Source organism: Schistocerca piceifrons, chromosome X, assembly GCF_021461385.2.
Source record: "Schistocerca piceifrons isolate TAMUIC-IGC-003096 chromosome X, iqSchPice1.1, whole genome shotgun sequence".
NCBI lineage: Eukaryota > Metazoa > Arthropoda > Insecta > Orthoptera > Acrididae > Schistocerca > Schistocerca piceifrons.
Window position 1 is genome coordinate 54,587,623 of NC_060149.1, and position 27,935 is coordinate 54,615,557.

At 43.3% G+C, this 27,935-nt stretch overlaps 1 protein-coding gene across 1 annotated transcript in view; it reads right to left on the bottom strand.

Annotated features, from left to right (window-relative positions):
• LOC124722173 overlaps positions 1-27,935 on the bottom strand; it is a 294,914-nt gene that overhangs the window by 180,673 nt on the left and 86,306 nt on the right. The window contains exon 4 of the mRNA XM_047247374.1: positions 23,960-24,165. Within this exon, the coding sequence (XP_047103330.1) occupies positions 23,960-24,165 (206 nt within the window). The remainder of the gene's footprint in view (positions 1-23,959; positions 24,166-27,935) is intronic.

Consider the following 27,935-nt stretch of genomic DNA (forward strand, 5'->3'; position numbering starts at 1 on the left):
TTACTAACTAATGTAAAGGTTGACAGATTAAATGAACGGAGAAATACTGCACGAGATAATTAAAAGCTGAATATCCGTGAGTCACGATATAATCTTACGAAATGGAGCCGATTCTACACCTATATTTATATATCTCAAGTCACCGTATGGTGTTCAATATCAGGTACTCCGAATTTGTTTCATCTGTTCATTTCGTAAAATTCACGCACAGTACGAGGGTAGGGACTTAAATAGTGGCAACACTGCTGTGGAGACACTATGAAAGGGAATCTACTATTGTCGCTGATAGCACACGTTGTTGACATACATACCTTACTTCCGAGCAAATGGACTCGCCCGTCCCACGTCACCAGCGTGCGTACAATCGAGGGAAACACACTCACTTGTGAGCGAGCGGTCTAACGTAACGGTGTCACTATCCTAACGCATGACGTTCCTCCCCGGAGACCTTCAATGCACAGTATTACTGTTCGTTTTTGGAGCATCACCTGTGACCAGCTTTGCTAAAGAAGCGGTGACACTTCCTGCACAACGCACCCATCATTCTGCACGACAATGCGCAGGCGCATACAGTGTAAGCTGTGGCTGCTCTGTTCGGTCGTTGGAATTAGGAAGTACTGTACCATCCACCCCGGACTTAAATCCTTGTGACATTGATTTGATTCCGAAGATGAAGGAACCACTTCGCGGCATTCGCTTCAGAACTTTTCCAGAGATTCGACAGGCAGTAGACCGCTCCATTCGCGCCATCAACCGAACAGGCTTTGCTAACGGCATACTACGCCTTCCACTACGCTGGCAGCGTGTTCTACACAACGCTGGTGACTACTCCGAAGGACAGAAACAAGGCAAACACGTAACTCTTTGGTATCGGTTGTGAATAAATAGTTGTCACTATTTAAGTTCCATCCCCCGTATGAGGGGGTTAAACTATTTTTGTTTTCTTTCCCCTTCACAGCGATTTAATTAATTAGACTGTTTGATCGAATGTATCCGGACACCAATGTGTAATGCGGAATTAACCACTAGACGCCGCGAGATGTGGACCTGACAGCATAAAAAGAGGCGGTGAAATATGTGTTGTCAGTAACAACAGAACAGGTCGGTCGGGATTGCTCAGTGACTTTGAACGTTGACTAGTCATTGCATTTCACCTGAGTAACAGATTTTTCAAGGACATTTCAAACCTTCAAAAGCTCCCCAAGTCGACTGTTGTTGACATGACTATGAAGTGGAAACGCGAAGTAAGAACCGCAGCTAAACCGAGACCAGCCAGACCTCACGTTCTGACGGCAAGGACCGTCGGGTATTGCGCAGGGTAGTTGTAAAAAATAGCATAAAGTCAGCAGTAGGTATCACTCTTGAGTTCCAAAGTGCCGCCAACAGTCCAGCTAGTGTGCGTACAGAGTTACAAAGAATGGGGTGCAATTATCGAGTAGCTTCTACAGCCTATGCTTCTACAGTCTACACTTCTACAGTCTACACTTCTACAGTCTACACTTCTACAGTCTACACTTCTACAGTCTACACTTCTACAGTCTATGCTAAGCGAGGCTTGAGGTTGTCCAAAGAGCGACGCCATCGGATAGTGAATAACTAAAGCTAAATGCGGAAGAATATGGAGACATTTTAGACCATTGTGTACTGTGTACAGTACAGGAAAAGTACGGAGACGATGACTGTATCAGCATGACAATTCAACCTGTCATAAAGCAGTATCAATGAAGCACTGGCTTGTGGGCAACAATATTTCTGAAGTGGACTGTCCTGACCAGAGTCCCGAGTTGAACCCAATGGAACACCTTTGGGATGAGCTAAAACGTCGACCTCTCTCCAGATTCCTGCGTTTAGCATTTTTGTCTCCTCTGGTTTCGGTTCATGGGGAATAAAGGGCCGCGATTCAACCACAGACATTCAGATACATCATTGAAAGTGTACCCATCAGAGTTCATGGGGTCATAAAGGCGAAGGGTGGACACAGTAATAGGTGTTCGGATACTTTTGATCAGACAGTTTATATATTGTGGGGTATCGGTATAAACGCAAAATTGAGGAAAAAAGTACTAGATCTCTCTAATTTCCTGAGATTCTCGTAACGTTAAGAATAGTTCAAACTTGACTCACCATTGAATTTTGTCGTATCTGAATTCTATATTTTTTGAGTAGCTTTCGTTCTGCGTAATCAGTCACAAATTCCCCAGTTCTTCTTTGCACTTTCTCACTGTTCTAGTCATTTCAACTTGGAAAGCAAACCAGGCAAGTTGACTGCAACCCATAATGACTTGTAAGAAAATCGCAGAAAAAAAACATCTATCCCGACCCGTCAAAAGATACAGTTGTCAAGTACTTTCCCTCGACTACAAAATTAATGTGATCGTTCCATCTCATGTCCTGTCGACTGATTACACTATGACAGATGGCGCAATCTTTAAGACACCACAGTACCATTCCTGAGAAGCACACTTCAGATCTCAGTCGGGTCATCCTGATTTCGGTATTATGAAGTCTCAACAGCTTCAGGCAAACGTTAGGACTGTTTCTGAAACACGCCACATTCTCTTCTTTCCCCACTCGTTCCTCAATGGAGCCAGTGTTCTACTTCTAATAATATCGATGTAGACGAGATGCTAAACTCCCACCTCTTTTCCCCCCGTAAGAGACAACCAGGTAGTTCGCGCAGGGGCCATTGGAATCGAACTTTTTCATTGTATAACCGTTTCGAAAAAATTGAAATATGTAGTGCGTGTAAGGTTTTACTGGTAATGCTCGCAATGGAAGTTTTGTTTACACATTCTTGGTACGTCATATTTGCTTAATAAAGAGTGTTTCAGAATCTTGCTAACATGTAAATGGACTTTTCTTTTGTTATAGATACACACATGCTATAAGTGACTGATTAACATTGGAACAAAGAAGAGTGCTTACAACCCTGAAGGATACATTTCGTTTGCCTCTCTAAGTCGGTGGATCTCTTGTATATCGTTCTGTAAGCTTTCGACAAAGCCGCTTAATCATTTATCGTATCTATTAAAGGTTTATCAAGAGTGTTTCACAAGTGGACAACTACCGAGGATATGCATGGCGACCGAGTAACGTAAATGTTTTGTCCTGCAGCAGCTCTGTTATAGAGACCGTGCAAGTCCAACAGGTGGTGCTTTTTAGAAACTGATACTTCAAGCACAACGTGGAGAATAGTGACTCATAGCAGGTTGCGACCATACCACATTCAAGTAATCTCAGCACCAACTGCAAGACAAGATGTTGGGAGAAAATACATATACTGAATCGGAAAGTGTTAATCTGATGAGTCTTAGCGATTAAATAACGTTTCACACGAATGGACGCGTACGCGAACAAAACAAAGCGTTGTGAGGCACAGAGCAACCGTGTCGTGAGCACGAACGTTTTCTCTGCCGCCAATCTAATTGGTGCATACTTGTGGAATTTGTGCTACTTCACTGCTCACATCTTATTACACTTGTTGTTACGTTTTAACGTATAGTATGCAAAGGTTTTCGTTGCCTGAAGCTAGCAAGAAGCTAAGATCTTTTGATGTACTCGTCCTACTACGCGACAGATAGTCTTAGAGCTTGAGGCCGGTGAGGTGAGTGGAACCCGTAAGCTGCTGGAGTGTAGAGAGATAGCAGTAGTCATCTACAGCATGAGGATGGGCGGACAAGAAGCGTATCTTTCGTTATTTATATTTACGGTTTAAATGCTAGTATACATCTCCAAGGTGCTGCTGCTGTTACTTGCACTGAGAACGTGTTAATAGTAATTTCAATAACTCTCAGTTCATAAATACCAACTAACTGCAAATTTCAGTTACTATTGACAAACAGTGGTGTGCAAGATGAAACAGTCACAAACGCACCCTGAGCGGGCAGGCATCAAACTGTTAAGCAAGTTGATTACTAGTGTACGATCAGATTCCGAGAAGGAATCCTTGGATCCATGTGTGGAAAGGGGCCTCGCGTGAAAGAGAACGATTTGTAGATATTATTTCGGATGATGTAAATGTGCGACCTTTTGTTAATCTTGGGAATCAACGATCGGTTCCCAGAGAGGCAACATGTGGTTCAGTGAGTGAAATGCCATTTCGCGTAAAGTCGGAACAATTTGTTAAAAGTGGCATCCGAGGTTCTCGGGTGTGCTACCGGATCCAATCGTCGATGGTCCCCAGTATTTCGGCGAACATCCGTTGCACTATCAGCCGGTGGATCCGGCAATACATCCGAGAACCTTGGAAGAAGCATATATCCCGGGGACGCCTCAGATCATGTACTTGTCAAAAAGTTTCCTCGTGAAACATATATCCGCGATCTCATATGGATTTAAGATCTTGTGGAGCATTTTTTTGTGAGTTTTTACGGTAGTCGAGAAATAATAATTAGTATCCGGAAACCTTACTGTGAGCATTAATGCTACACTGGCTCTATAATTCATTTTAATAATTTTTCAACTGGACAAACAAAACAAAATTAGCTGGCATCCTGACATCTCGCAATTCTCATTATAGTAACATTGGAACCTTCAAATTTGCCACACTGTTATGCATTGTTTATTGCACGTATTGTGCGTTATCGCCCGCTGCCGGCAGAGAAGAAACCAGTTGGGACGATGACAACGAGTCATCTGTGGAAGACGAGAGGTAATTAAGTTTAATGGGTTCGGATGCAGCATTCATAAATCCACCGTGTACATAGCACCTGGCTTATCTTTATGGTAGAAAGTGTTATTCAGCAACCCAGTGGGTACCATATTATGAGTGTTAAAATTTGCATTTACCATGAAACTACTAACAGACACTGAATATTCGTAATCTTATGCCGTTACACTTGTCATTCCTTGTGTGAGGTAATAATGCGAAAACTGAATACTATAATTATTACGCTTGGCATCCGTTATATCCCCATAATTGTTACATACTTCATCGACACTTCCGCAGTGGTTTCATTCGTCTGTGCACCGATGTGACAGCAGTATACTGTCGATGATGTTCCACTGACTGTTAGTTTCCAAGTTTGTGATTTCGCCGCACTGGCGCATTATGCTAGCGTACAGACTCTCACGCTGCGATTTCCGTTGGAGAAGTGTGCATACAGCCATAAGATCCATAATAACTACTATCAAAAGGGCAGAATCAAAAGTACATCATCTGTTCCCAGTGAAACACGTGATCAGGCTTCGAATAGCACTGCTGTCAGGAAGTTTTCGTTTGTAGAGAGTGGTGGTTAACAGGTTGAGCTCACGCAGTAAGATAGTTGGACCAAGTAATTCAAGTTATGGAACTGTATATCTTAACAAAATGTGATTGGCTCGAAACATTTCTGATTCGCAGAACACATAAAGTTTTACTGGACTACAGTTGTTCAACAGAAGCAAAAGTAATATCCGGTGGCGAAGTTCTAGATGTACATAAAGGCTACATTAGATAGGCGCAACATAACCCTCAGAGTGTTTACTGCTAATTCTGTTATGTACAGGAGAATATTGTCACTTGATGATTAAAATAAACTACACTACAACTTTGACAATACTTATAGAGGCTGACCGGGAAGTAGGAACGAACATTAAACTGCTGTAGAATTTATTGAGAATGTAATGCTTTTCTTACAAATACATTAACTTCTCCCATTTATCTATGAAAAATTATATCCTCCATATGACCACCCAAGGTCGCGCGGCAATGAACAATGCGTTCATTGAAGTTCTCGATGATGCTTTCACAAACATCTGGTGGGATGCCGTTAATAACACTTTTAATTTCATCCTTCAATTGGTGTATTGTTTGTGGTTTGTTCACGTACACTTTTGATTTCACAAATCCCCGCAAAAGAAGTAACAAGGGGTATGATCTGGCAGGGTATTCTTGTTTGCCACGCAAATACGTAGATACGTAATTTTTGAGGAAACTTTTCATTCAGCAGAGCAATCGTTTCACGGGATGTGTGACATGTCGCGCCAAAAATCGTCATTTTCATGTATAAGAGGGAAAATCCAATCAGAAAGCATGTTTGGGTAACGGTCGCCGTTCACAGTGACGGCAGCTCGCTCATCATTTGCGCAAAAGCACGGCACGATCACTCCCACACCACGCAGTCGTGCGCTGTAGATGCATTTCATCTTCCACAGTCATTCACGGATTTTCGTTACCCCAAAAACTGCAGCTCTGCTTATTGATGTACCCACTGGGGTGGAAGTGCGCCTCATCTGAGAAAATTATTCTTTTTGTGAAGTTCTCGTTCTCCGCTTATCGAGCCAAGCTTCAGCTCTTGTGTAATTTGAATCTTGTACGCACGCATTTTCAGATATTTTGAAAGGGTTTCATGTAGTGAATTTGGTGATAAATTCAATTGTTGAGCTCAAGTGGGCGTACCGATTTTCTGGGGCTTACGGTCACATGGTCACGCATGACAACAATGTTTTCTTGTGTTCGAACAGAACGCGGCCGTCCTGTTTTCTTAACGTCTGAAACGGAACCCGAGGTTTCAAACGTCCGGATCAATTTCCGAACTAATGATTCGGTTGGAGGAGCATCACGTCCGAGTGTCACACGCAATTCACGAGCAGTTGCCGAGGGACTTTCACTATTTTTGTAATAACATTTTACCACTCGGATACGTTGCTCCGTTCTCATCTGCTCCATGACGACAATAAACATCAAACAACAATGCTCAACACACAAAAGCTATCAGGGTAATAGTGGCAAAACGGCTGCCAACCGTCGTTTGACAAAATGCGCAAAATTCAAATTCGTCCTTTCTTGCTTGGTGTATTTAATGGCATTTCTCTTTAGTATCTGATAACGAGATTAGTAATAAATTTATGGTAATGTTCACATCGCAGCGCTATGAAACGGGTCGAACAATTCAAATCAGTAGTATAAGAGGCGAATGGAAAATTTAGATTTGTTGGGAGGTTGAGGAAAGCGAGTGGTGTCTGTAAAGGGAATCACATACAAGCTGCCAGAGTGCGACTAATTCGAGCTCCAGCATCTGATGTTCTTATCATCTAAGCAGAAATGGGAGAAGACTTCGACCACGTAACATGTTTGCAACTAGCTCTAACAGCAACAAAACAGCGCGGTACACCACTGTACCACCGTCAGGAGGAGTGGTCCTCCAATCATCTAACCTTCTGTATCAAACATGTAATTCAGGTGCGGTTTGTCTGTTATCACATGCTGATACTACAGGCATTGGTTTACGTTCAGCGGGATGTCTTCCAGTAACTGCGGCTGCATATCTGATAGCAACTGTGGGTACTTGTGGGTATTTAAAATCCATACATATTATAAAAGTGGATGTATGTCCTCTTAAAACACTGGATCGATTTCGAGGAAATCTGTCACACATGTGACTTACCGAATGGAAAGAATTACTGTGAGCGTAAGAACCACCTCCCTGTCAAAGGGGTGGGGGTGATAAAATATCGGCCGGCCGGAGTGGCCGAGCGGTTCTAGGCGCTACAGTCTGGAATCGCGCGACCGCTACGGTCGCAGGTTCGAACCCTGCCTCGGGCATGGATGTGTGTGATGTCCTTAGGTTAGTTAGGTTTAAGTAGTTCTAAGTTCTAGGGGACTGATAACCTCAGAAGTTAAGTCCCATAGCTCTCAGAGCCATTTTTTTGATAAAATATCGTACGTCACGACGAGCAGAGAGTGAGACTACATTCATGCAGTAGTTGAGAATGAGAGTACTTAGGGACTTTCAACAAACTTTACATATAATTTCAGACATTTATGAGAGATTTTCTCGCTGATCCTCCCTACCCCCTCCCACAAAACGATGAAAGAAAAATTTTATCACTCACTGCATTTTCATGCAGCAAAACTGCCGCATCATACATACCGTTTTAATTTATTATTTCTTTACCACTAACTCCATTCGCAACACATTTTACAGACAGTATTCATATATACCTCTGAATGCACCAGTAAAAATATATTATTGGACGACACATTGGCAAGGTTATATGACATCATAAACACTAAGACGCGAGAAAAATTGCGGCATCATTCATGATGTTAAATTTATCACTTATTTACTACTAAAATTATTCGCAATATATTTCAGAGACAGTATCCACACATACCACTGCAAATTTATGTCATTGTACGTCACACAGATCAGGAGATATGAACTCATAAACACTGAGCTGCCTGCAAACGAAACTGCAGGTGAAATATGTTGACTACTAAGGTCATCAGTCCCTAAGCTTACACACTACTTAACCTAAATTATCCTAAGGAGAAACACACACCCATGCCCGAGGGAGGACTCGAACCTCAGCTGGGACGAGCCGCACAGTCCATGCCTGCAGTGCCTTAGACCGCTCGGCTAATCCCGGATGGCTACAAATTTAAGTGAAATGTGTTAATATATGTGAAATATATGTGACAAGTGAGTTCGCGGGCAAATCCGCGTGTAGGAAGCTCCTCCTAAACCCATGGTTCGATTTCAGTCAAACTTGATATCCGTATTACCTGCTACCTGGAAAGAAATACTGAGGGTAGAAAAAACACAAACCTCAAGAGAGGGGGAAGGAGGAGATGGATACAGGTAGGGGGAGGAAAAGATGAAATGGGAGAGGGGAGAGGAAAATGAACAGTGAACGGGAAGAGGTGGAGACAGACAGACAGAGGGTGGAAGAGTATATGGGCAGAGAGATGTTGTAGTAGGAAATGGACAGAGAGATGGCAGAGGACCAGATGGATGGAGAGAGGGGTAGGAGGAGGTGGACAGAGAGGGGAGGAAGAGATGGACAGAGGGAGGGGAGGAAGAGATGAACAGAAGGAGTGGGGGAGGAAATTAACAGAGAAAGGGGTGTAGTGGTGATGGTCAGGGAAGGAAAAAGGCGGATAACAGCAAGAGGAGGCGGAGGAGGAGAAGATGGACAGTGGGAAGGGGAGGAGAGGATGGACAGAGAGACAGGGCGGAGGAGATGGACAAGGAGTGGAGCGAGCAGAGAAGGTGCACTTAGAAAGGGTGAGGAGTAGACAGAGGGGGAGAATGCGATGGACAGAGGTGGAGAAAGCAGATAAACAGAGGGGGAAGGAGCAGATTGAATGAGAGTGGATATGAGCAGATGGAAGAAGGAGGGAAGAAGAGCAGATGGAAAGAGAGAGAGGAGATGGGCAGAGAGTGGTGGGTGTAGGAGGCGTGCAGAGAGAGAGAGAGAGAGAGAGAGAGAGAGAGAGAGAGAGAGGTGGAGGAGATGGACAGATTTGGGAGGGGGTGGGAGGAGAAGGACAGAGAGAGGGGTTAAGTGGAGATGGACTAGTAGGTGATTCGTATAAATACAAACATGGGCATTGCCGCATAGTCAGCTAGGCCCATCAATAAAACAGGCGCAATTCATGGCAATTCTTCAATAGTGTGCACCACACAGTGACCGACCAGGTTGGTAGTTCCCCCAGAGAGCGTGGATTTCCAGCTGCCTGTACCGCATAAAAATGATGCTTAACGGCAGAGAACGACACGGCGTCGGTCGACATCGGGAGGCCATCTGGACCTGATCGCTGAGATTTTTCTTTTTAATTGTGCATACTGCGAATGGAAACGATCTTCTTTCCTAATAAACAAATAAAGAAAATTATTGCGAGAATGCAGAGTCAATTGCAATTTTCGTAGGCACCCTTCGAAGAGCAGCAACTGAGTCTGAAAGTCATTGCCGTGGACCTGGTGATAAAGTGAAATGTGGAAAAAGGAAATGCATTGGAATGTAATATTCACAATGCGCTCTTTTGGCTGATCCCATTCGTACATTCAAGCTGTATCGAAGTAACGTGTTGACTGTGTGCTACTGATACTAAAAAGTTTTTTTATATAGTTGCCGTTCTTTTCCGTTGGAATAATACAATAGGTAAAGCGTCGTTAAATTCTTTTACAGTATCACAGCTCCTGTGTTGTTAAGAAAAATGTTGGAATGTTCCTTCGGACAAGCGTCGTTCTTTAAACAAAACAGGCACTGTAATATCGTGTTTATCCGCCGATACCAGGCAGCGACTTTCAATAAAAATGTCCTCCCCTGTACGGAAATTAAGTAATGAGTGTCCAAAGAACAGTTTGTGACGCAAAAACGACGACATATGGAAGTTTGTATCCGGCCATGAGTCGTAAACGGGTAGCCAAAGCGCTTAAGACGACCGCTCGCGTAAAGCGGGATATCCGGGTTCGAGTCCCAGTCCAGCACAAATACTCTTTATCGTCATTCCCTTTCACAGCAGATGGTTGTTCGTATTCGCAACAGCGAATAAATTTCATCTAGGAAATTGTTTTGTTCGCAAAGACAAGTCGTAAGGACTTGACACGATCAGGACACCTTTCAGCGTACCACCACATCGCTGCTTTGCCGACATTCGCCATAAACGAAAACCACATCCACTTTTCCGACAGTCGTATACACTGGGAAAATATGAGTAGATCTGAAGCAAAGTTGTCTGATCGCTACAACATCAGAGCACAGACTTAACGCCCTCAAGCGCACGGGAAAAACACACGAACTGTAGCTGAGTTGCGTGTTTCCTTAAATTTGGTTCCATGTGGCAGACGTATGTGGGACATCTTCGCCTGATGGCTGAACAGTAGTTTGATGCGCCGATATCATGTTTTAATTTGATCAAGTTCCTCCAATATTATGTAGTTAAACTCTTCTTCGAAGTCTCTTTCCAATATCACAGTGAAAAGTATATAGCTCAATAAAAAATATCGGTGTCATAATTCGACAGTTATAATCATATAACATACTTGCGTGCTTATTGAATCCGCAACACGGTCCGCTATACTTTAGCGAAACTGCACTATGACATACTTTCTTGCTCTGGATATACAGGAGGTTACAAAAATATGGAAACACTAAAAACGCAACACATTATCATGCCTAAGACGGCGTAGGCATGGCCTATATGGTGTTCAGGAGAATCTTATAACATTCTTCCTACAAAACAGTAGCAAGTTCAGGTAACGATGACGGATGTGGGTAGCGATCATGCACCCTTCTCTCCAAAGTAGACCACAAAGGCTCAGCAACATTGAAACATGAAGACTGCGGTGGCGAGGGAAGATGCGACAGTTGAATGTCGTGCTTACAAAACCTGTGCGAACAGGTGTCCAGTCGTCTTGGAACACAGCACCACCGTTGAGGAACAAACATTATACCATGGTGTGGTCCTGATCAGACACAATGGTCATATAATCCTTGGTAGCAATTCGTGATTGCAGAGAAACCATGCGGCCCATGGAATACAACAATATAGCTGCCCAAATTATCACAGAACCCTCGCCATGTTTCACTCTTGGGACGTGAAGATGGTAACAGTGTGAAACGACGCTCATCTGACCAAATGACATTCTTCTGTTGTTCCACAGTCCAGTTTTTATGGCCTGGGCACCACGTTTCCCTGTTACAGGCATTTGCATCACTGATGAGTGGTTTTGGAATTCCAGCTCTCTCTGGAATTCCAGGATTCTGGAGCTCCCTTCGAGTTGTTTTTGTTGAGTTCGACATTCAGTTCTGCGGTGACTTTTGTTCCTGTCGTTCTCTTTGTTTTCGTCATAATCCTCTTCAATGGCCATCCATCACGATCACCAACGCACACTTTTGTCCGTGTTATGACTTAGTGGTTGATGTTTTTTCACTCTCCCTGTACGCAATAAAAGTCTTAGAATACGGTGTCTTTCGAAACATCAAACACTTCGGCTCCCTTGGTTACGGACGCACTCCCCTATGTGCTGTTGTGGTTGTGCAGCTTCGCCTGCTACTAATAATAAATGCCTTGCATTTTTATTTCAGCGCAGTATGTGACATAACCAGTATTTTGTGAACGCGCGGTGCGGAATGAAGAGGCGTTTGAAGTGACACCTCGGTGGCGCTCGCCGGAGCCCGCTTCCCCAGCGCCCGTATCTCATACATGTTCAATTGACGAAGCCACAGAAGCAGTTGGACGTGCTGCGGCGAGCTTTCGTACTGGAATGTCACACCGCCAGCGTGCTGGAGGCAACGTGAAATTCGCCTTTTGCTATCCGCTGGGATCATGGCTACAAAAAGTAGGTACTGGCTCCTTCCGTTAGAGCAAATGATGCTCCATGCAGTGGCTTTCTTCACTGTCGTTTGGATTTCAGTTTCATGCATTACTGAAGTTTTACTTTATTCTTCCAATGTCACATTGTACTACTTAGCTTGTTAATCGCCTTCTTTGATGGTTCAAAATGGCTCTGAGCACTATGGAACTCAACTGCTGAGGTCATTAGTCCCCTAGAACTTAGAACTAGTTAAACCTAACTAACCTAAGGACATCACAAACATCCATGCCCGAGGCAGGATTCGAACCTGCGACCGTAGCGGTCTTGCGGTTCCAGACTGCAGCGCCTTTAACCGCACGGCCTTCTTTGATGGTTTCGATTCTAACCAACAGAGCTATTCCGATATAAGCAAAGGTGTTCTATGACCAGATGCTCTCTTTCTCTGGATAATTAGAAACAACGTGGCTCATTTCTACCAAATAATCAGCATCTGGCAAGCGTTCACCCGTGGCGGCGTCCTCCGACTTGAAGATGAAGGGCACTCTCAGACAAAGAAAAGAAAGACGCAACATGAAGGAATTATCCGAATGGGACGGAATATGTAGACAACCAAATGATTACTGTTTATGAGAAATTGAATAGTGTATTCAAGAGAAAGAGCTTCAAAAAGTGAGCAAGTCAATAATGCGATGGTCCTCCTCTGGCCCTTATGGAAGGAATTATTAGGATTGTCATTGATTGATAGTGGTGCTGGATGTCCTCCTGAGGGATATCATGGCAAATTGTGTCCAATTGGCGTGTCAGAGCGTCAAAATGCCGAGATGGTTGCAGGTCCCTGCCCATAATGCTCCAAACGTTCTCAATTGGGGTGAGATCCGGCGACCTTGCTGACCAAGGCAGAGTCTGGCAAGGACGAAGGCAAGCAGTAGAAACTCTCGCCGTGTGCGGGCGGGAATTACCTTGCTGAAGTATAAGCTCAGGATGGCTTGCTATGAAGGGCAACAAAACGGAGCGCAGAATAATGTCAACATGCCACTGTGTTGTTAGGGGACCGCGAATGACAACGAGAGGGGTCCTACTATGAAAACAAATGTCACCCAGGACGATCACTCGGGGTTGCCGGGCCGTAAGGCGACCGGGAGTCAGATTGGTACGCCATTGCTGTCCGTGGCGACCCTGGACACGTCTTCGCTGGTGATCTGGAATCAGATCGAAGCGGGATTCGTCACTGAAGACAATTCTACTCCAGTTAATGAAATTCCAGGCAGAAGACGTGTCTGAAGATGCCTCGACCAGCTGTAGGATACCAACCTGACTGCCGCCCACCAAACGACTCGACAACCAGGAGTGACGGATGGCCTGGGGTGCCACTTTATTTCGTAGCAGGATCCCTTTGGCTGCCATCTGCGTTACCTTTGCAGCACTACGGTAAGTCGACGACATTTTACTTCCCGTTTTGTTGCCCTTCATGATAGTCATCTTGGGCTTACCTTTCAGCAAGATAATGTCCGCCAGGACACGTCGAGAGTTTCTTCAGCTTGTCTTCGTGCTTGCCAAACACTACCTTGACCAGCAAGGTCGCCGGATCTCTCCCCAATTGAGAACTTTTGGAGCATTATGGGCAGAGCTCTCTAACTATCGCGTGATTTTGACGATCTAACACGACAGCTGGACAGAATTTCCCACGATATCCCTCAGGAGGACATTCAAAAACTCTGTCAATCAATGCCAAGACGAATAACTGCTTGCAGAAGGGCCAGAGGTAGCCGGCGCGTTATTGATTTGCTCAATTAGTGAAGCTCTTTCTTCTGAATAAATCATCCAATTTTTCTGAAATTGTAATCATTTGGTTGTCTGTACATGTACGTTACGTCTACCGATTTCCGCCCCATTCAGATAATTGCTCCGTGGTGCGCCGTTTGTTTCGTTTTAGCGTGTATTTTGATAGGACGCTTGTTCGGCGGAGTGGAGAATAGAGACGCTGAAGCACAGAAATTGACAAATAATACAGCTTCAGACAACATAGAATTTTCCGTATTATATTTAGGAATCGGTTCACTAACTGGTCTGAGAGTTCCTATGTTGCGTGTATTTGGTTATGTATACTATAATGACCATGTGATAAAAGACTCATCAATCATTGTCATGGTCAACTATGCTCAGTTATCCGTAACAACTTGGAATAAGGATTAATGTGTGGGGCGAATGTATAGCACCATCCCAAAGAACTGGCAAGGTGTGCCTACGTAACGGGGAGCGAAGAAGTGCCTTGTGCAATGTGTCAGACGGAAACTGGTTTTATTTGTGTATATAATCTATTTCATTTAGTTACTGTATACTGTATAGCAGTGACAGATAGAAGAGAAAGATGTTATAAGGGATTAGTAGTGGCAGAAATAATTAGATATGGTGGTAAGTGTAGTTCTCATTAAATGTAGAAATAGTTATGGTGACGGAAAGTTGTATCGTGTTGTATTGTTAGTTTCCAATGATAGGACAAAAATACTGCTAAAAGTAATAATATGCATAAGAATGACTCAACGCTGTGTTAAAGTTATAGATAACAAGCTACAATATAATAAAGTACCAGAGGTTGGCATGGCGATTCTTTCATATTAGACACTTTCACTATCTAGTTGTGAATGGATATTAGTCGAAGTACGTTAACACTGTGTGACGGGTCGTGACTTGCCTCTTGCTGGAACTGTGAAGTCATAGGTATTACACGAGTATGCCTCAGGCACCGATGCAGAACAAGAATGGACGTGGATCTGAAGCCAGCTCCTCGCGAATATGAACCCAATCACTGGATTGTTCCACAACGTAGCAAACACTCAGATGTTATAATGTAACACAAAATTTGACAGACATTTGCTTCAGGCTTTTCCACATTTTGCAGGAATGCGCCGTGTCCGCAACTCTGTTCTGCAAAGCGTAAAGGAATCCTTTATTCCACCAACAGCAACGAAAATTTATTTGTTTGAATACCGGTTTCAAAATGTTATAGCTCCATTTCTAATGCTCTTGAAAAATGCCACATGTTAAGCCATAAGCATACAATAACGCCAATAAAAAGGAACAACTCTGACAGCCAGTGCCAACTTTTTTAAAAATGAAGTACATATGTTCTGTACAATTGTACAGAAAACTTGCGCTTTGATTATGCTCAGCGTAATACTTGTGCACCATTTGACGTAATAAAAGAAAACTGGCCTCCAGTATTGTACCTTTTTCTTGTCATTCTGATGTTGCTTGGATTAGCGTGTGTGAGTTTGCAAATGTATTAAAAATGGCGTTACAACACTACCAAACCGGCATGAAAATAAATAAATGTTTGTTGTTGCTTAGTGAAAAACCGAAACAAAAAGAATCCCTCTTTCATTTTCTAATGTTTGTGTAATTTAGTACTACGAGTGTAATCATTGAAGCTGAATGTGCATAACTTGCTCTGAAGCAGTACGCTAACGGTTTTTTAAGGTTAGGACAGGACACAAGTAGCCTAAAGTGCAAATATAGGCGTTTGCAGAATTCGTCAATGATGGTTTTTTTGGGTATAAAAAGTGAAATGTATATGACATAAATACACATTGCACATTTTTTGTTGCGTAGCACGTGGTAAGACAACCAAACGAATCGCTGGATTTTGAAATTTTTGACCTGCAGAATTCTGTTAAAAGGAGAAGCGTCCGATGATAGCTCCCTCCATTTGATGTCAGCAGCTCGTAGGTTCCTATAAGTGTCCCATATCTCTGTTTCTTTGGACTAAGAAATAATAATTCCAATAAAAGAAGCTTTGTCTTATTATACAGCATATCATACGTCTATGTAGATTTTAGTATAACAATATGTGGACAGCAAACAACTCACGCATTAGGAAAGCATATAGGGTGCATGGACTGCAATACTTTATATGGTATGATATAGCGCTATATAGTTTATCATATTTTGTAACACATAAGCATACTAGTTTGCAGTGTTATAAATAAATGTAATTCAGCTATGTACACAATAGATCATTAAGCTCATAAAACTACTATTTTTTGCGTATATGCAGTTACTGATTGGGAATTTTAGTAGCTCAACAGTGGGGATATGCTTCGTAATCAACGCAAAAAGAATATTCGAAAGTTCTTCAAAAATTAAATTATTCATTATTATGGTGGGCCATGTAACGTTTATTGAATTCTGCACAGTTGTTCAGACTGACACCGGCACATGACATTGTTTTTCATCATAGTCACCAAGTCTCTGTTAACACCGGCCGGAACGTCCAACGAATCGTTCAGTTCATCGACGTTAGAAATCTGCCCCTTTGTCACCGAGCCACTCGTGAACTGCTGTGTGAATGTCCGGCGGTTGGAAAATCTCTTTCCTCCTAGATATTCTTTCAGATTACCGAAAATGATGGAAATCGCATGCTGCAAGAACTGGACTGTATGGCTAATGTTTCCAAAACTCCCACCGAAAACGTCAAAGCGAAGCTCGTATTATGGTGCAACGTGTGGGGTGTTGCATTGTCGCGCAGGAGAACAAACCCTCTGCTTAATTTTTCACGCCTCTTGTTCTTAATGGAGTTTCCTACGTGTGCAGATGACAGTGATCGCAAAACCCAGCGTGAGCACAATTTGCTATACTGCAGACCGGTGGAATGAACGCTGCCTATTGCGACGCGCGTCTGCTGAGCAATGTCGTCGGTAGCCACTCTGCGATTGCTGCGAATGAGTTGGTCGATTGCCAGGACGTTGTCAACTGCGGTAGATATCAGTGGTCTTCCTACCTGATCAGCATCGCTCTCTTGTTCAAACTATTGGCACTATTTCACTACGGCTGAACGCGCCCTTGCATCTGGTCCATTTACCGGCATGATGTCCCGGTGAATCAGTGGACAAATTAGAAGTTTTGCCCACAACAATCGTACTGCCTCGCGCACTTCGACTCTGGAGTGCGTTTCCATTTGCCACGCCATTTCATTCGCACAATGTGATGCACTGTACCGCAGCAGAACTGTGTCTGCAGGGAAGCCAGAACATGTACTCTCTTCTGCTTGTCACGCAGTGGCCTTAGCACGCGACGACACGTGTAACTTACTTTCTCAAGTCCCTTCGTATCTAAAGAGGCAGCAAAGGAAGTCGGCTCGGGACTAAAGATCTGCTCCATTTCCCACCTTCCTTTGTTCCGCAGTACAGCAGCGCCGCACACAAACGATTGAAACCCTGCTACAAAGTAGAGTTCTGGATGTTACCCTTACTTGCAACTTCCAACAGAGAAGATGGTATTTTACTCGTCGTGAACTGAAACTTAAACTCGTCTTACATTCATGTTTAGTCAATGTGTCGGCAGTAAGGGCCCCGGGTAGAAGAACCCCGGATGTGAGTACTACTGGAGTGGAAAAATAGAGTAGCGTACGGACGCAGGATTCGAACCAGAACAGGCGCTGCCAACCGACGCAGTCTGCGTAGGTGGATGTTCGATGAAATTGGAAGTTTAGCCGGCCGAAGTGGCCGTGCGGTTAAAGGCGCTGCAGTCTGGAACCGCAGGACCGCTACGGTCGCAGGTTCGAATCCTGCCTCGGGCATGGATGTTTGTGATGTCCTTAGGTTAGTTAGGTTTAACTAGTTCTAAGTTCTAGGGGACTAATGACCTCAGAAGTTGAGTCCCATAGTGCTCAGAGCCATTTGAACCATTTTTTGGAAGTTTAGGAATTACATCAGCATACTGAGAAAAAATCTGACACTTTCAGGATGAGGCGGTTAAATTTGTACGGTCAGATTCCCACAATGAACGATGACAGACTGATAAAAAAATCTCTGTGTTGTCGTTTCAATGGAAGTTAAGAACAACTGGTTGCTTGAAACTGAAATAGATCTTCAGAAACCTGCTATCACAGGATGACACGGTCGACGCTAGATATCCGTTCATAAAACTTGTGGCGAATCATAAATCTGTGGACAAACTGAGAATTAGAAGCAACAAAACCTCGATAGAATAACGGAAGAAAAATTTCAGCGAGAAGATAAAGAGATTTTGAGAGAAGAAAAAAGCGCACTCATCAGCTATATAGGATCAATGGTACACATCATCTGGACATAACGAAGTAATATTTTTCAAGTGGCATATACACATTTACATAATTATATGCTACGCAAGCCACGGTACAGTCCATATCAGAGAGTACTTCCTATGGATTCTACTGATTTTCTGTCCTGTTCCAGTGCGCTCCGTACGTGATGAGAAAAAATAAAGTCTATATGCCTATGTAAGTGCTCTCAGTTCTCCCTGCGCGAGATATGATTGTGGTAGCATAATGGTCGCAGTCTTCTTCAAATACATGTTCTCTAATTTTGTCCAGCAAGGTTTTGCGAGAATCACCTCGTCTTTCTTGTAAGTATTGCGTTCAACTTACCCGAACACTTCTGTTACATTTTCAGAAGGGTTACACCGTCAAGTTATAACCCTAACAGCAAGTCTCTGAATTTTTTCGACCTCTGTTAGCATGCCTACTTTATAAGTACCCCAAGCACTGGCGCAATCCATTACAATTTGTTGCAATAGTGCCTTGAATGCCATTTCCTTTTTATTGCGTTTTTCACAATATTCCGCCAAATTTAAGTCATCCACTCGGTTTCCCAATTTCGTATACTTTCTTAATATTACACCTGTTGTACCCCAGAATGAATTCAGCGTGAAAAGCTAAATTTTTTTAAAGTTTATACCCAGCGAGCTCCAGAGGTACGCAGGACAGCTCGGAGCCACTGTGACAATCGGTATGTCAAGAAGCAAAAGAGCAAATACCACAAAACATCCTAACAGTGCAGTATGATGTAACGCGCCGTAACTCCAACCACCAGAGCGCCACTGCAATAGTCAAACATTGCAAAAAGACCCGAGCTCGACAACCCAGAAAATTATCAAGCCACCAAAACGAGGCAAGGAACGCTAACGAGTCCAGTAAACGGTGCAAACTCGCTCATCCACCTAGAAGCACTGTGTCATAGGTGTGGACTCTGCTACTTAAATAACTGGGATTTCGGAGCTCTCATACACATTCAGTCACGCCGCCATTCTGTGCGTGCCACCAGTGCCAGAGATAATGGCAGTCTACCGAGTTTCATTGAAACCCCGACAAGCTGATGGACTATAGTCTGCGTGCCACCTGACTTCGACGCCGAGATGCAACCACTCGGATGCAAGTCGCTTGCCGCCAGCCCTCCTCCTTCCACTGTTCTGTACTGCGCAGATATCTACCTCACCTAAGCACGCGTCAGAACGATTGCGAGAGGGCTGAGGTGTAGATTTGCCCGGTGCTGCCAGATCATACGGTAATGGAAAACACCTACAAATCTTCGTCAGTGCTAACTGCGCACTCTTTTTTAATTTATTGCCTTTCGGGACGTGCCCAAACAGAAACTCGACAGCTGAATGTCAATTATGATGATACGAACGCAATCACAACACAACATCCAGTCGCCGAATAGAGAAAAATCTCCTACCTGGCCAGAAATCGAACTCGTGTCCCTTCGCCTATCAATTCAGCTCGCTGACCGCGCAGCTACAGAGGCTGACTTGGTGCACACCTTCGCGCCAGCCACTGTTCACTGACCTGCTCCACCAGCGCACCGCACGGCTCACTGGCGAGCCGTCAGCGGCTCTCCCTAGCGTGCGCTCAGGCCTGCACGCTACGAGCCAGTTACATTACTCTGCGTATCTGATTTGAGTAATACAGACAATCGGTTGCAACTAGATTTAAGTTAAATTTAGTTGCAACCAGTTGGCTGTGTTGTTGTTGTGGTCTTCAGTCCAGAGACTGGTTTGATACAACTCTCCATGCTACTCTATCCTGTGCAAGCTTCTTCATCTTCCAGTACCTACTGCAACGTACATCCTTCTGTATCTGCTAAGTGGATTCATCTCCTGGACTCCTTCTACGATTTTTACCCTCAACACTGCCCTCCAATACTAAATTGGTGATCCCTTGCTGCCTTAGAACATGTCCTACCAAACAATCCCTTCTTCTAGTCAAGTTGTGCCACAGATTCTTCTTCTCCCCAATTCTGTTCAGTACCTCATTAGTTATGTGATCTACCCATATAATCTTCAGCATTTTTCTGTATCACCACTTCTCGAAAGCTTCTGTTCTCTTCTTGTCTAAGCTATTTACCGTCCATGTTTCACTTTCATACATGGCTACACTCTACACACATACTTTTTGAAACGACTTCCTGACAATTAAATCTATACCCTATGTTAACAAATTTCTCTCCTTCAGAAACGCCTTCCTGCCATTGCCAGTCTACATTATATATCCTCTCTACTTCGACCATCATCAGTTATTTTGCTCCCCAAATAGCAAAACCCATCTACCACTTTAAGGGTCTCATTTCCTCATCTAATTCCCTCACCATCACCCGACTTAGTTAGACTACATTCCATTATCATCGTTTTGCTTTTGTTGATGTTAATCTTATATCATTCTTTCAAGATTTTTGGACAACATGGTTGTGGAGAGAAGCAGCGATTAGTATGATTAATCAATAATTCAAGAACAGCCTTAAACGCATTTATTACTGTTGTAATTCAGCCACCCGGTTTCAACCCGACGTAGGGGTCATCTTCTGTGCGTTTACACCATTGGTCGACTGCTGGTGGTGTCACTCCAGCCTACATAACGACAGGAAACTGGTGTAAACGCCCAGAAGATGACCCCTACGTCGGGTTGAAACGGGTTGGCGGTATTAAAACAATAATAAATGCGATTAAGACTGTTCTTGAATTATTGATCTTCTTTCAAGAAGTCTGTCCATTTCCTTCAACTGCTCTTCCAGGTCCTTTGCTGTCTCTGACAGAATTACAATGTCATCGACGAACCTCAAAGTTTTTATTTCTTCTCCATGGATCTTAATTCCTACTCCGAATTTTTATTTTGTTTCCTTTACTGCTTGTTCAATATACAGATTGAATAACATCGGGGATAAGTTACAAACCTGTCTCACTCCCTTCCCTAAAACTGCTTCGCTTTCATGCCCCTCGACTCGTACAACTGCCGTCTGGTTTCTGTGCAAATTGTAAATAGCCTTTCGCTCCCTGTATTTGACCCCTGCCACCTTCAGAATTTGAAAGAGGGTATTCCAGTCAACATTGTCAAAAGTTTTCTCTACAAGTCTACAAATACTAGAAACGTAGGTTTGCCTTTCCTTAATCTATCTTCTAAGATAAATCGTAGAGTCAGTATTGCCTCACGTTTTCCAACATTTCTACGGAAACCAAACTGATCTTCTCCGAGGTCGGCTTCTACCAGTTTTTCTATTCGTCTGTAAATAATTCGTGATAGTATTTTGCAACCGTGACTTATTAAACTGATAGTCCGGTAATTTTCATATCTGTCAACACCTGGTTTCTTTGGGATTGGAATTATGATATTCTTCTTTAAATCTGAGGGTACTTCGCCTGTCTCATACATCTTGCTCACCAGACGGTCGAATTTTGTCGGGGCTGGCTCTCCAAAGGCTATCAGTAGATGAAATGGAGTGTTGTCTACTCACGGGGCCTTATTTCGTCTTAGGTCTTTCAGTGCTCTGTCAGACTCCTCGCGCAGTCTCATATCTCCCATTTCATCTTCATCTACGTCCTCTTCCATTTCCATAATATTGTCCTCAAGTACATCATCCTTGTATAGACTCTCTGTATACTCCTTCCACCTTTCTGCTTTGTCTTCTTTGCTTAGGACTGGTTTTCCATATAAGCTCTTGACATTCATACAAGAGCTTCTATTTTCTCCAAAGGTCTTTAATTTTCCTGTAGGCAGTATCTATTTTATTACTAGTGATATATGCCTCTACATCTTTATATTTGTCCTCTAGCCATCCCTGCTTAGTCATTTTGCACTTCCTATCGCTCTCATTTTTGAGACGTTTGTATTCCTTTTTGCCTGTTTCATTTACTGCATTTTTGTATTTTCTCCTTTCATTAATAAAATTCAATATTTCTTCTGTTACCCAAGGATTTCTACTAGCCCTTGTCTTTTTACCTGCTTGACCCTCTGCTGCCTTTCTTTCAGTTTATTCCCATCTTTTTGCAGTTTCTTCAGTTTTAATCTACAGTTCATAACCAATAGATTGTGGTCAGAGTCCACATCTGCCACTGGAAATGTCTTAGAATTTAAAGCCTGGTTCCTAAATCTCTGCCTTACCATTATATAATCTATCTGAAACCTTCCAGTGTCTTCAGGCCTCTTCCATATATACAACCTTCTTTCATGATTCTTGAAGCAAGTGTTAGCTATGATTAAGTTATGCTCCAGGCGGCTTCCTCTTTCATTTCTTACCCCCATTCCATATTCACCTGCTACTTTTCCTTCTCTTCCTTTTACTACTATCGAATTCCACTCTCCCATGACTATTAAATTTTCGTCTCCCTTCACTATCTAAATAATTTGTTCTATCTCATCATACATTTCATCAATCTCTTCGTCATCTGCGGAGCTAGATGGCATATATACTTGTACTACTGTGGCAGGCGTGGGCTCCGTGTCTACCTTGGCTACAAAAATGCGTTCACTATGCTGTTCGTAGCGGCTTACCTGCACTCCTACTTTTTTTATTCATTATTAAACCTACTCCCGCATTACCCCTATTTGATTTTGTATTTATAAACCTGTATTGTTCCTCCTGCTACCGAATTTCACTAATTCCCACTATATCTAACATTAACGTATCCATTTCCCTTTTTAAATTTTCTAACCTACCTTCCCGATTAAGGTATCTGACATTCTACGCTCCGATCAGTAGAACGCCAGTTTTCTTTCTCCTGATAACAACGTCCTCCTGAGTAGTCCCCGCCCTTGGATACGAATAGGGGACTATTTTACCTGCGGAATATTTTACCCAAGAAGACACCATCCTCACTTAACCATACAGCAAAGCTGCATTCCCTCGGGAAAAATTACTGCTGTAGTTTTCCCTTGCTTTCAGCCGTTCGCAGTACCACCACAGCAAGGCCGTTTTGGTTAATGTTACAAGGCCAGATCAGTCAGTCATTCAGACTGTTGCCCCTGCAACTACTGAAAAGGCTGCTGCCCCTCTTCAGGAACCACACGTCTGTCTGGCCTCTCAACGGATACCCCTTCGTTGTGGTTTCTCCTACGGTACAGCTATCTGTATCGCTGAGGCACGTCAGCGTCCCCATCAACGGCAAGGTCCATGGTTCACGGGGGTGCTGTATTATACAAATAATATCACGTTCTATGTCTTCGCTATAGGCACGTCTTACATGTATCTACACTTAAAGTTGTCATTCAGGTGTGGTTCCAAGGATTGGGGGCGAGTTCACTGGTTTCCACTGTCTCTCTGTCTCCTGAATGCCCATAAAAACATACAAATTGCTGTCAACCCACATTTAATCTGTCACAGATGTCTAGGATTTTTAAAAAATAAAAACAAAATGTAGATAATTTTGTGATATTATTTGAATAATTCGTTTATATCAGTACTCAGTACAATGTTTTCTTTCTTTTTTTTTTAAGTGGTCATGATACGCTGCGCCTCGCCCCCTCCACTCTCCCTTGGATTCACGCCTGTTGCCACTCGTTACACCAGCTGAAACATTTGTCTATTCTTTCTGAATTTCGTTACGATCGTTCGGGGACAATACTTTCCTGTACGTAACAGCGTCGTCAGCAAACACTGTTACAGTATTAGTGGTCCAGTCCGATAATTCGTTTGTTTACGTTGGGAACATTGGAGGTCCTATTACGCTTCCTAGGGCTACACCCGGTGACAACGTCTCGTTCTTAAAGTCAAATATTTGTAAAGAAAATAACATTTCTGCGAAGAAACTCGGTAAGATCGTGTGTCGGTTAGTAGCGGCGTCGTGCTACGCTGTCTAAATGAAGGAAGCCGGGATGTACTTGTGGTTGGGGCCCGTTGGTAGATGCGTACCGACGCAGGGGTTGACCCAGAGCAGGCGCTGCCAGCCGAGGCAGTCGTAGAGCTGCGTGAAGTCTGTGCCCTTGCAGGCGCAGTTGGAGCGCAGCTCGGTGCCCAGGATGGCCAGCATGGCGTGCCGGCACTCGCTCGCCGGGCCCGCGCACTTCTTCGTCACGCTGTCCACCGCGCACGACTGCTCGTACGTCTCCAGCCGGTTCCTGCAACACACCAACAGACGTGTAGGCTGGCACACCGTTTCACTATACAGCCAACTGGAGAATAAACGGACCAGAAGCCAGGACTTCAGCTAGAAATCTCGACGAGCTTTAGATTACGTCAGCAACCTCTGAACAGTCTTCGGGTGAACTATGCTTACATTTGTAATAATTCTTCGATCATTCTATCTTGTGTTGCGCAAGACATAACATATCGGGTGATCAAAAAGTCAGTATAAATTTGAAAACTTAATAAACCACGGAATAATGTAGATAGAGAGGTAAAAATTGACACACATGCTTGGAATCACATGTGGTTTTATTAGAACCAAAATGCAGGATGGCGCTCCACCCCATATTGCTAGACGCGTGAAAGATCTCTTGCGAGCGTCGGTTAGTGGTGATCGTGTGCTCAGCCGCCACTTTCGTCATGCTTGGCCTCCCAGGTCCCCAGACCTCAGTCCGTGCGATTATTGGCTTTGGGTTTACCTGAAGTCGCAAGTGTATCGTGATCGACCGACATCTCTAGGGATGCTGAAAGACAACATCCGACGCCAATCCCTCACCATAACTCCGGACATGCTTTACAGTGCTGTTCACAACATTATTCCTCGACTACAGCTATTGTTGAGGAATGATGTTGGACATATTGAGCATTTCCTGTAAAGAACATCATATTTGCTTTGTCTTACTTTGTTATGCTAATTATTGCTATTCTGATCAGATGAAGCGCCATCTGTCGGACATTTTTTGAACTTTTGGTTCTAGTAAAACCGCATGTTATTCCAAGCATGCGTGTCAATTTGTACCTCTCTATCTACATTATTCCGTGATTTATTCAGTTTTCAAATTTATACTGACTTTTTGATCACCCGGTACAAGATTCAACAGCTAATAAGCACGAAGTGAGTCGATTCGGGGAGAAAAGAAATTTATTGCCCAGCTCAATAAAAGAAGGGAAAGTGTGGTGGGATTTTTCCTGCTGCGTCAAGGAATAGTGAATGAAGGGCAATGTGGGGAGTAAAATTTGTAGATGGAGTTCAAAGTTTGCCTACAGTACGGAGATTAAAGTGGATGCATATATATTCAGTTTTCAAATTCATACTGACTTTTTGATCACCCGGTACAAGATTCAACAGCTAATAAGGACGAGATGAGTCGATTCGGGGAGAAAAGAAATTTATTGTCCAGCTCGATAAAAGAAGGGAAAGTGTGGTTGGATTTTTCCTGCTGCGTCAAGGAATAGTGAATGAAGGGCAATGTGGGGAGTAAAATTTGTAGATGGAGTTCAAAGTTTGCCTACAGTACGGAGATTAAAGTGGATGTATACAGCAATAATTAGTCAGAGATGAAGAGGCTTGCAGAGAATAAATTAGGGTGGAGAGGTGCATCAAACCAGCATCTGGACTGAAAACCACGACCACAACAAGAAGGCATTTTATACCGCATTGACATCAAAATGAGCTTTATTTTTACTGTGTGTGTGGGGTATGATTCCACTTACTTGTAACTGATAGAACCGAACGACACCTCATACGCCCACATATGGTTTTTAAGGAAATTGCGTAGTCACTTCATTTTAGGGTGAGGGTTGGTAGGGACACTGAATCCTGGAGGCGTTAGTCGTTACCAGTGACGGTGGTTTGACCCGCTCTTGATGTAGCTTAATTTTACGATGGCTTAGATTAGTAGTTGGATTATGTTAGGCTTCCATTGTAGTTAGTATATGTCTTTAACTGTTCCTCAGCACAAGTGTGTTTCTTATGATAAAGGTTGCTATACATATATGAGAGCCATATATGATCAGGTGTGGTTTGATAACACAGAGGGTGCGGCGGTAAAGAAAGTCCATTTAAACTGTATCCAGAACGAGTAAACATGTATAAGTGTGTTTTTTAGCGTACAATGTGGCGAGTTTTCGATGTACTCAAGTAGTATTTAAGGTTTGTAGCTGCCGAATTATGATACCGACCTTTGCAATGGCAGTATACAGGGTGTTACAAAAAGGTACTGCCAAACTTTCAGGAAACATTCCTCACACACAAATAAATAAAAGATGTTATGTGGACATGTGTCCGGAAACGCTTAATTTCCATGTTAGAGCTCATTTTAGTTTCGTCAGTATGTTCTTCCACCTACGCTCAATGGAGCACGTTATCGTGATTTCATACGGGATACTCTACCTGTGCTGCTAGAACATGTGCCTTTACAAGTACGCCACAACATGTGGTTCATGCACGATGGAGCTCCTGCACATTTCAGTCGAAGTGTTCCTACGCTTCTCAACAACAGATTCGGTGACCGATGGATTGGTAGAGGCGGACCAATTCCATGGCCTCCACGCTCTCCTGACCTCAACCCTCTTGACTTTCATTTATGGGGGCATTTGAAAGCTCTTGTCTACGCAACCCCGGTACCAAATGTAGAGACTCTTCGTGCTGGTATTGTGGACGGCTGTGATACAATACGCCATTCTCCAGGGCTGCATCTGCGCATCAGGGATTCCATGCGACGGAGGGTGGATGCATGTATCCTCGCTAACGGAGAACATTTTGAACATTTCCTGTAACAAAGTGTTTGAAGTCACGCTGGTACGTTCTGTTGCTGTGTGTTTCCATTCCATGATTAATGTGATTTGAAGAGAAGTAATAAAATGAGCTCTAACATAGAAAGTAAGCGTTTCCGGACGCATGTCCACATAACATATTTTCTTTCTTTGTGGGTGAGGAATGTTTCCTGAAAGTTTGGCCGTACCTTTTTGTAACACCCTGTATAATTTTTATGCGGCATTGTAAAGAACCTCCGAAATTGGGGTCAAAGACATAACATGTGTGGAACTCGATCGAATAGTAACAGGATAGTACCGCAAACCACTGTCCCGCCGTCTGGAGAATACGTCCCACAAATTTCTGCCACACTATAACAAATGTGACAAAACACAGGACCCAGTTACGGCTTGTCAATTTATTATTGTGACTGTAACATCAAGTGCCCAAAATGTTGACCGTAAAGCGATTCTGAACAGATAATAGTGCTCTTTTAATTTCATCTGCAATTATAATAGCACAGGTCTGTGCTATTTCATGTTTTCTGGAGTCGTACGTGTTTCCCTACAGACCTCTCGTTTTAAATTTCCCCGCAGGTAAAAGTCCAGAGGTGTTAAGTCTGGAGAATGTGCAAATTTATGTTTCCCGAACAACCGATCGAACTCTCTCGCCATGTTCTGTTAAGAAGGTATGTAAACACCTGTGCGGAGTGGAGGGAACATTAGTCGTGTTGGTACCATATGCCTGTTATGGCCATTGGGATGTTTCTCAATGACTGCGGTAGCATATTTTTGGCAACTGTGTATACTTGCGGCTGTTTAGAGTCCCATCAATAAAACAGGTTCTAATGATGGTGATTTCGATGGAGATGATTGTTATCTCAGTCAACGTGGAATTTTAACTTATCAGTAGTGCATATTCCGAAATTTGTTATAACCGTAGTCTGTTAATGATGCCTCATCCGTAAACAAAATGTTGCATAGAAACACCGTATGACTTTGTACCTTTGTATAAGACGCAATCAAAAAATTTCCGTTCGAAGGCGGTACAGTCCAGGATCGGTACGTCGATCATATCAAATCGCCTTCAACATTGAAGCAATCATCCCAACAATGCACTAGGTTGAAGATACACGTTTTGTAAAATGCCATGTCCTGCTGCGTGAAGAAGTCCATAACTGTCTGCTGCATATCCTCGTTCAATATGAATTGTCATTTTTGGAGGGAC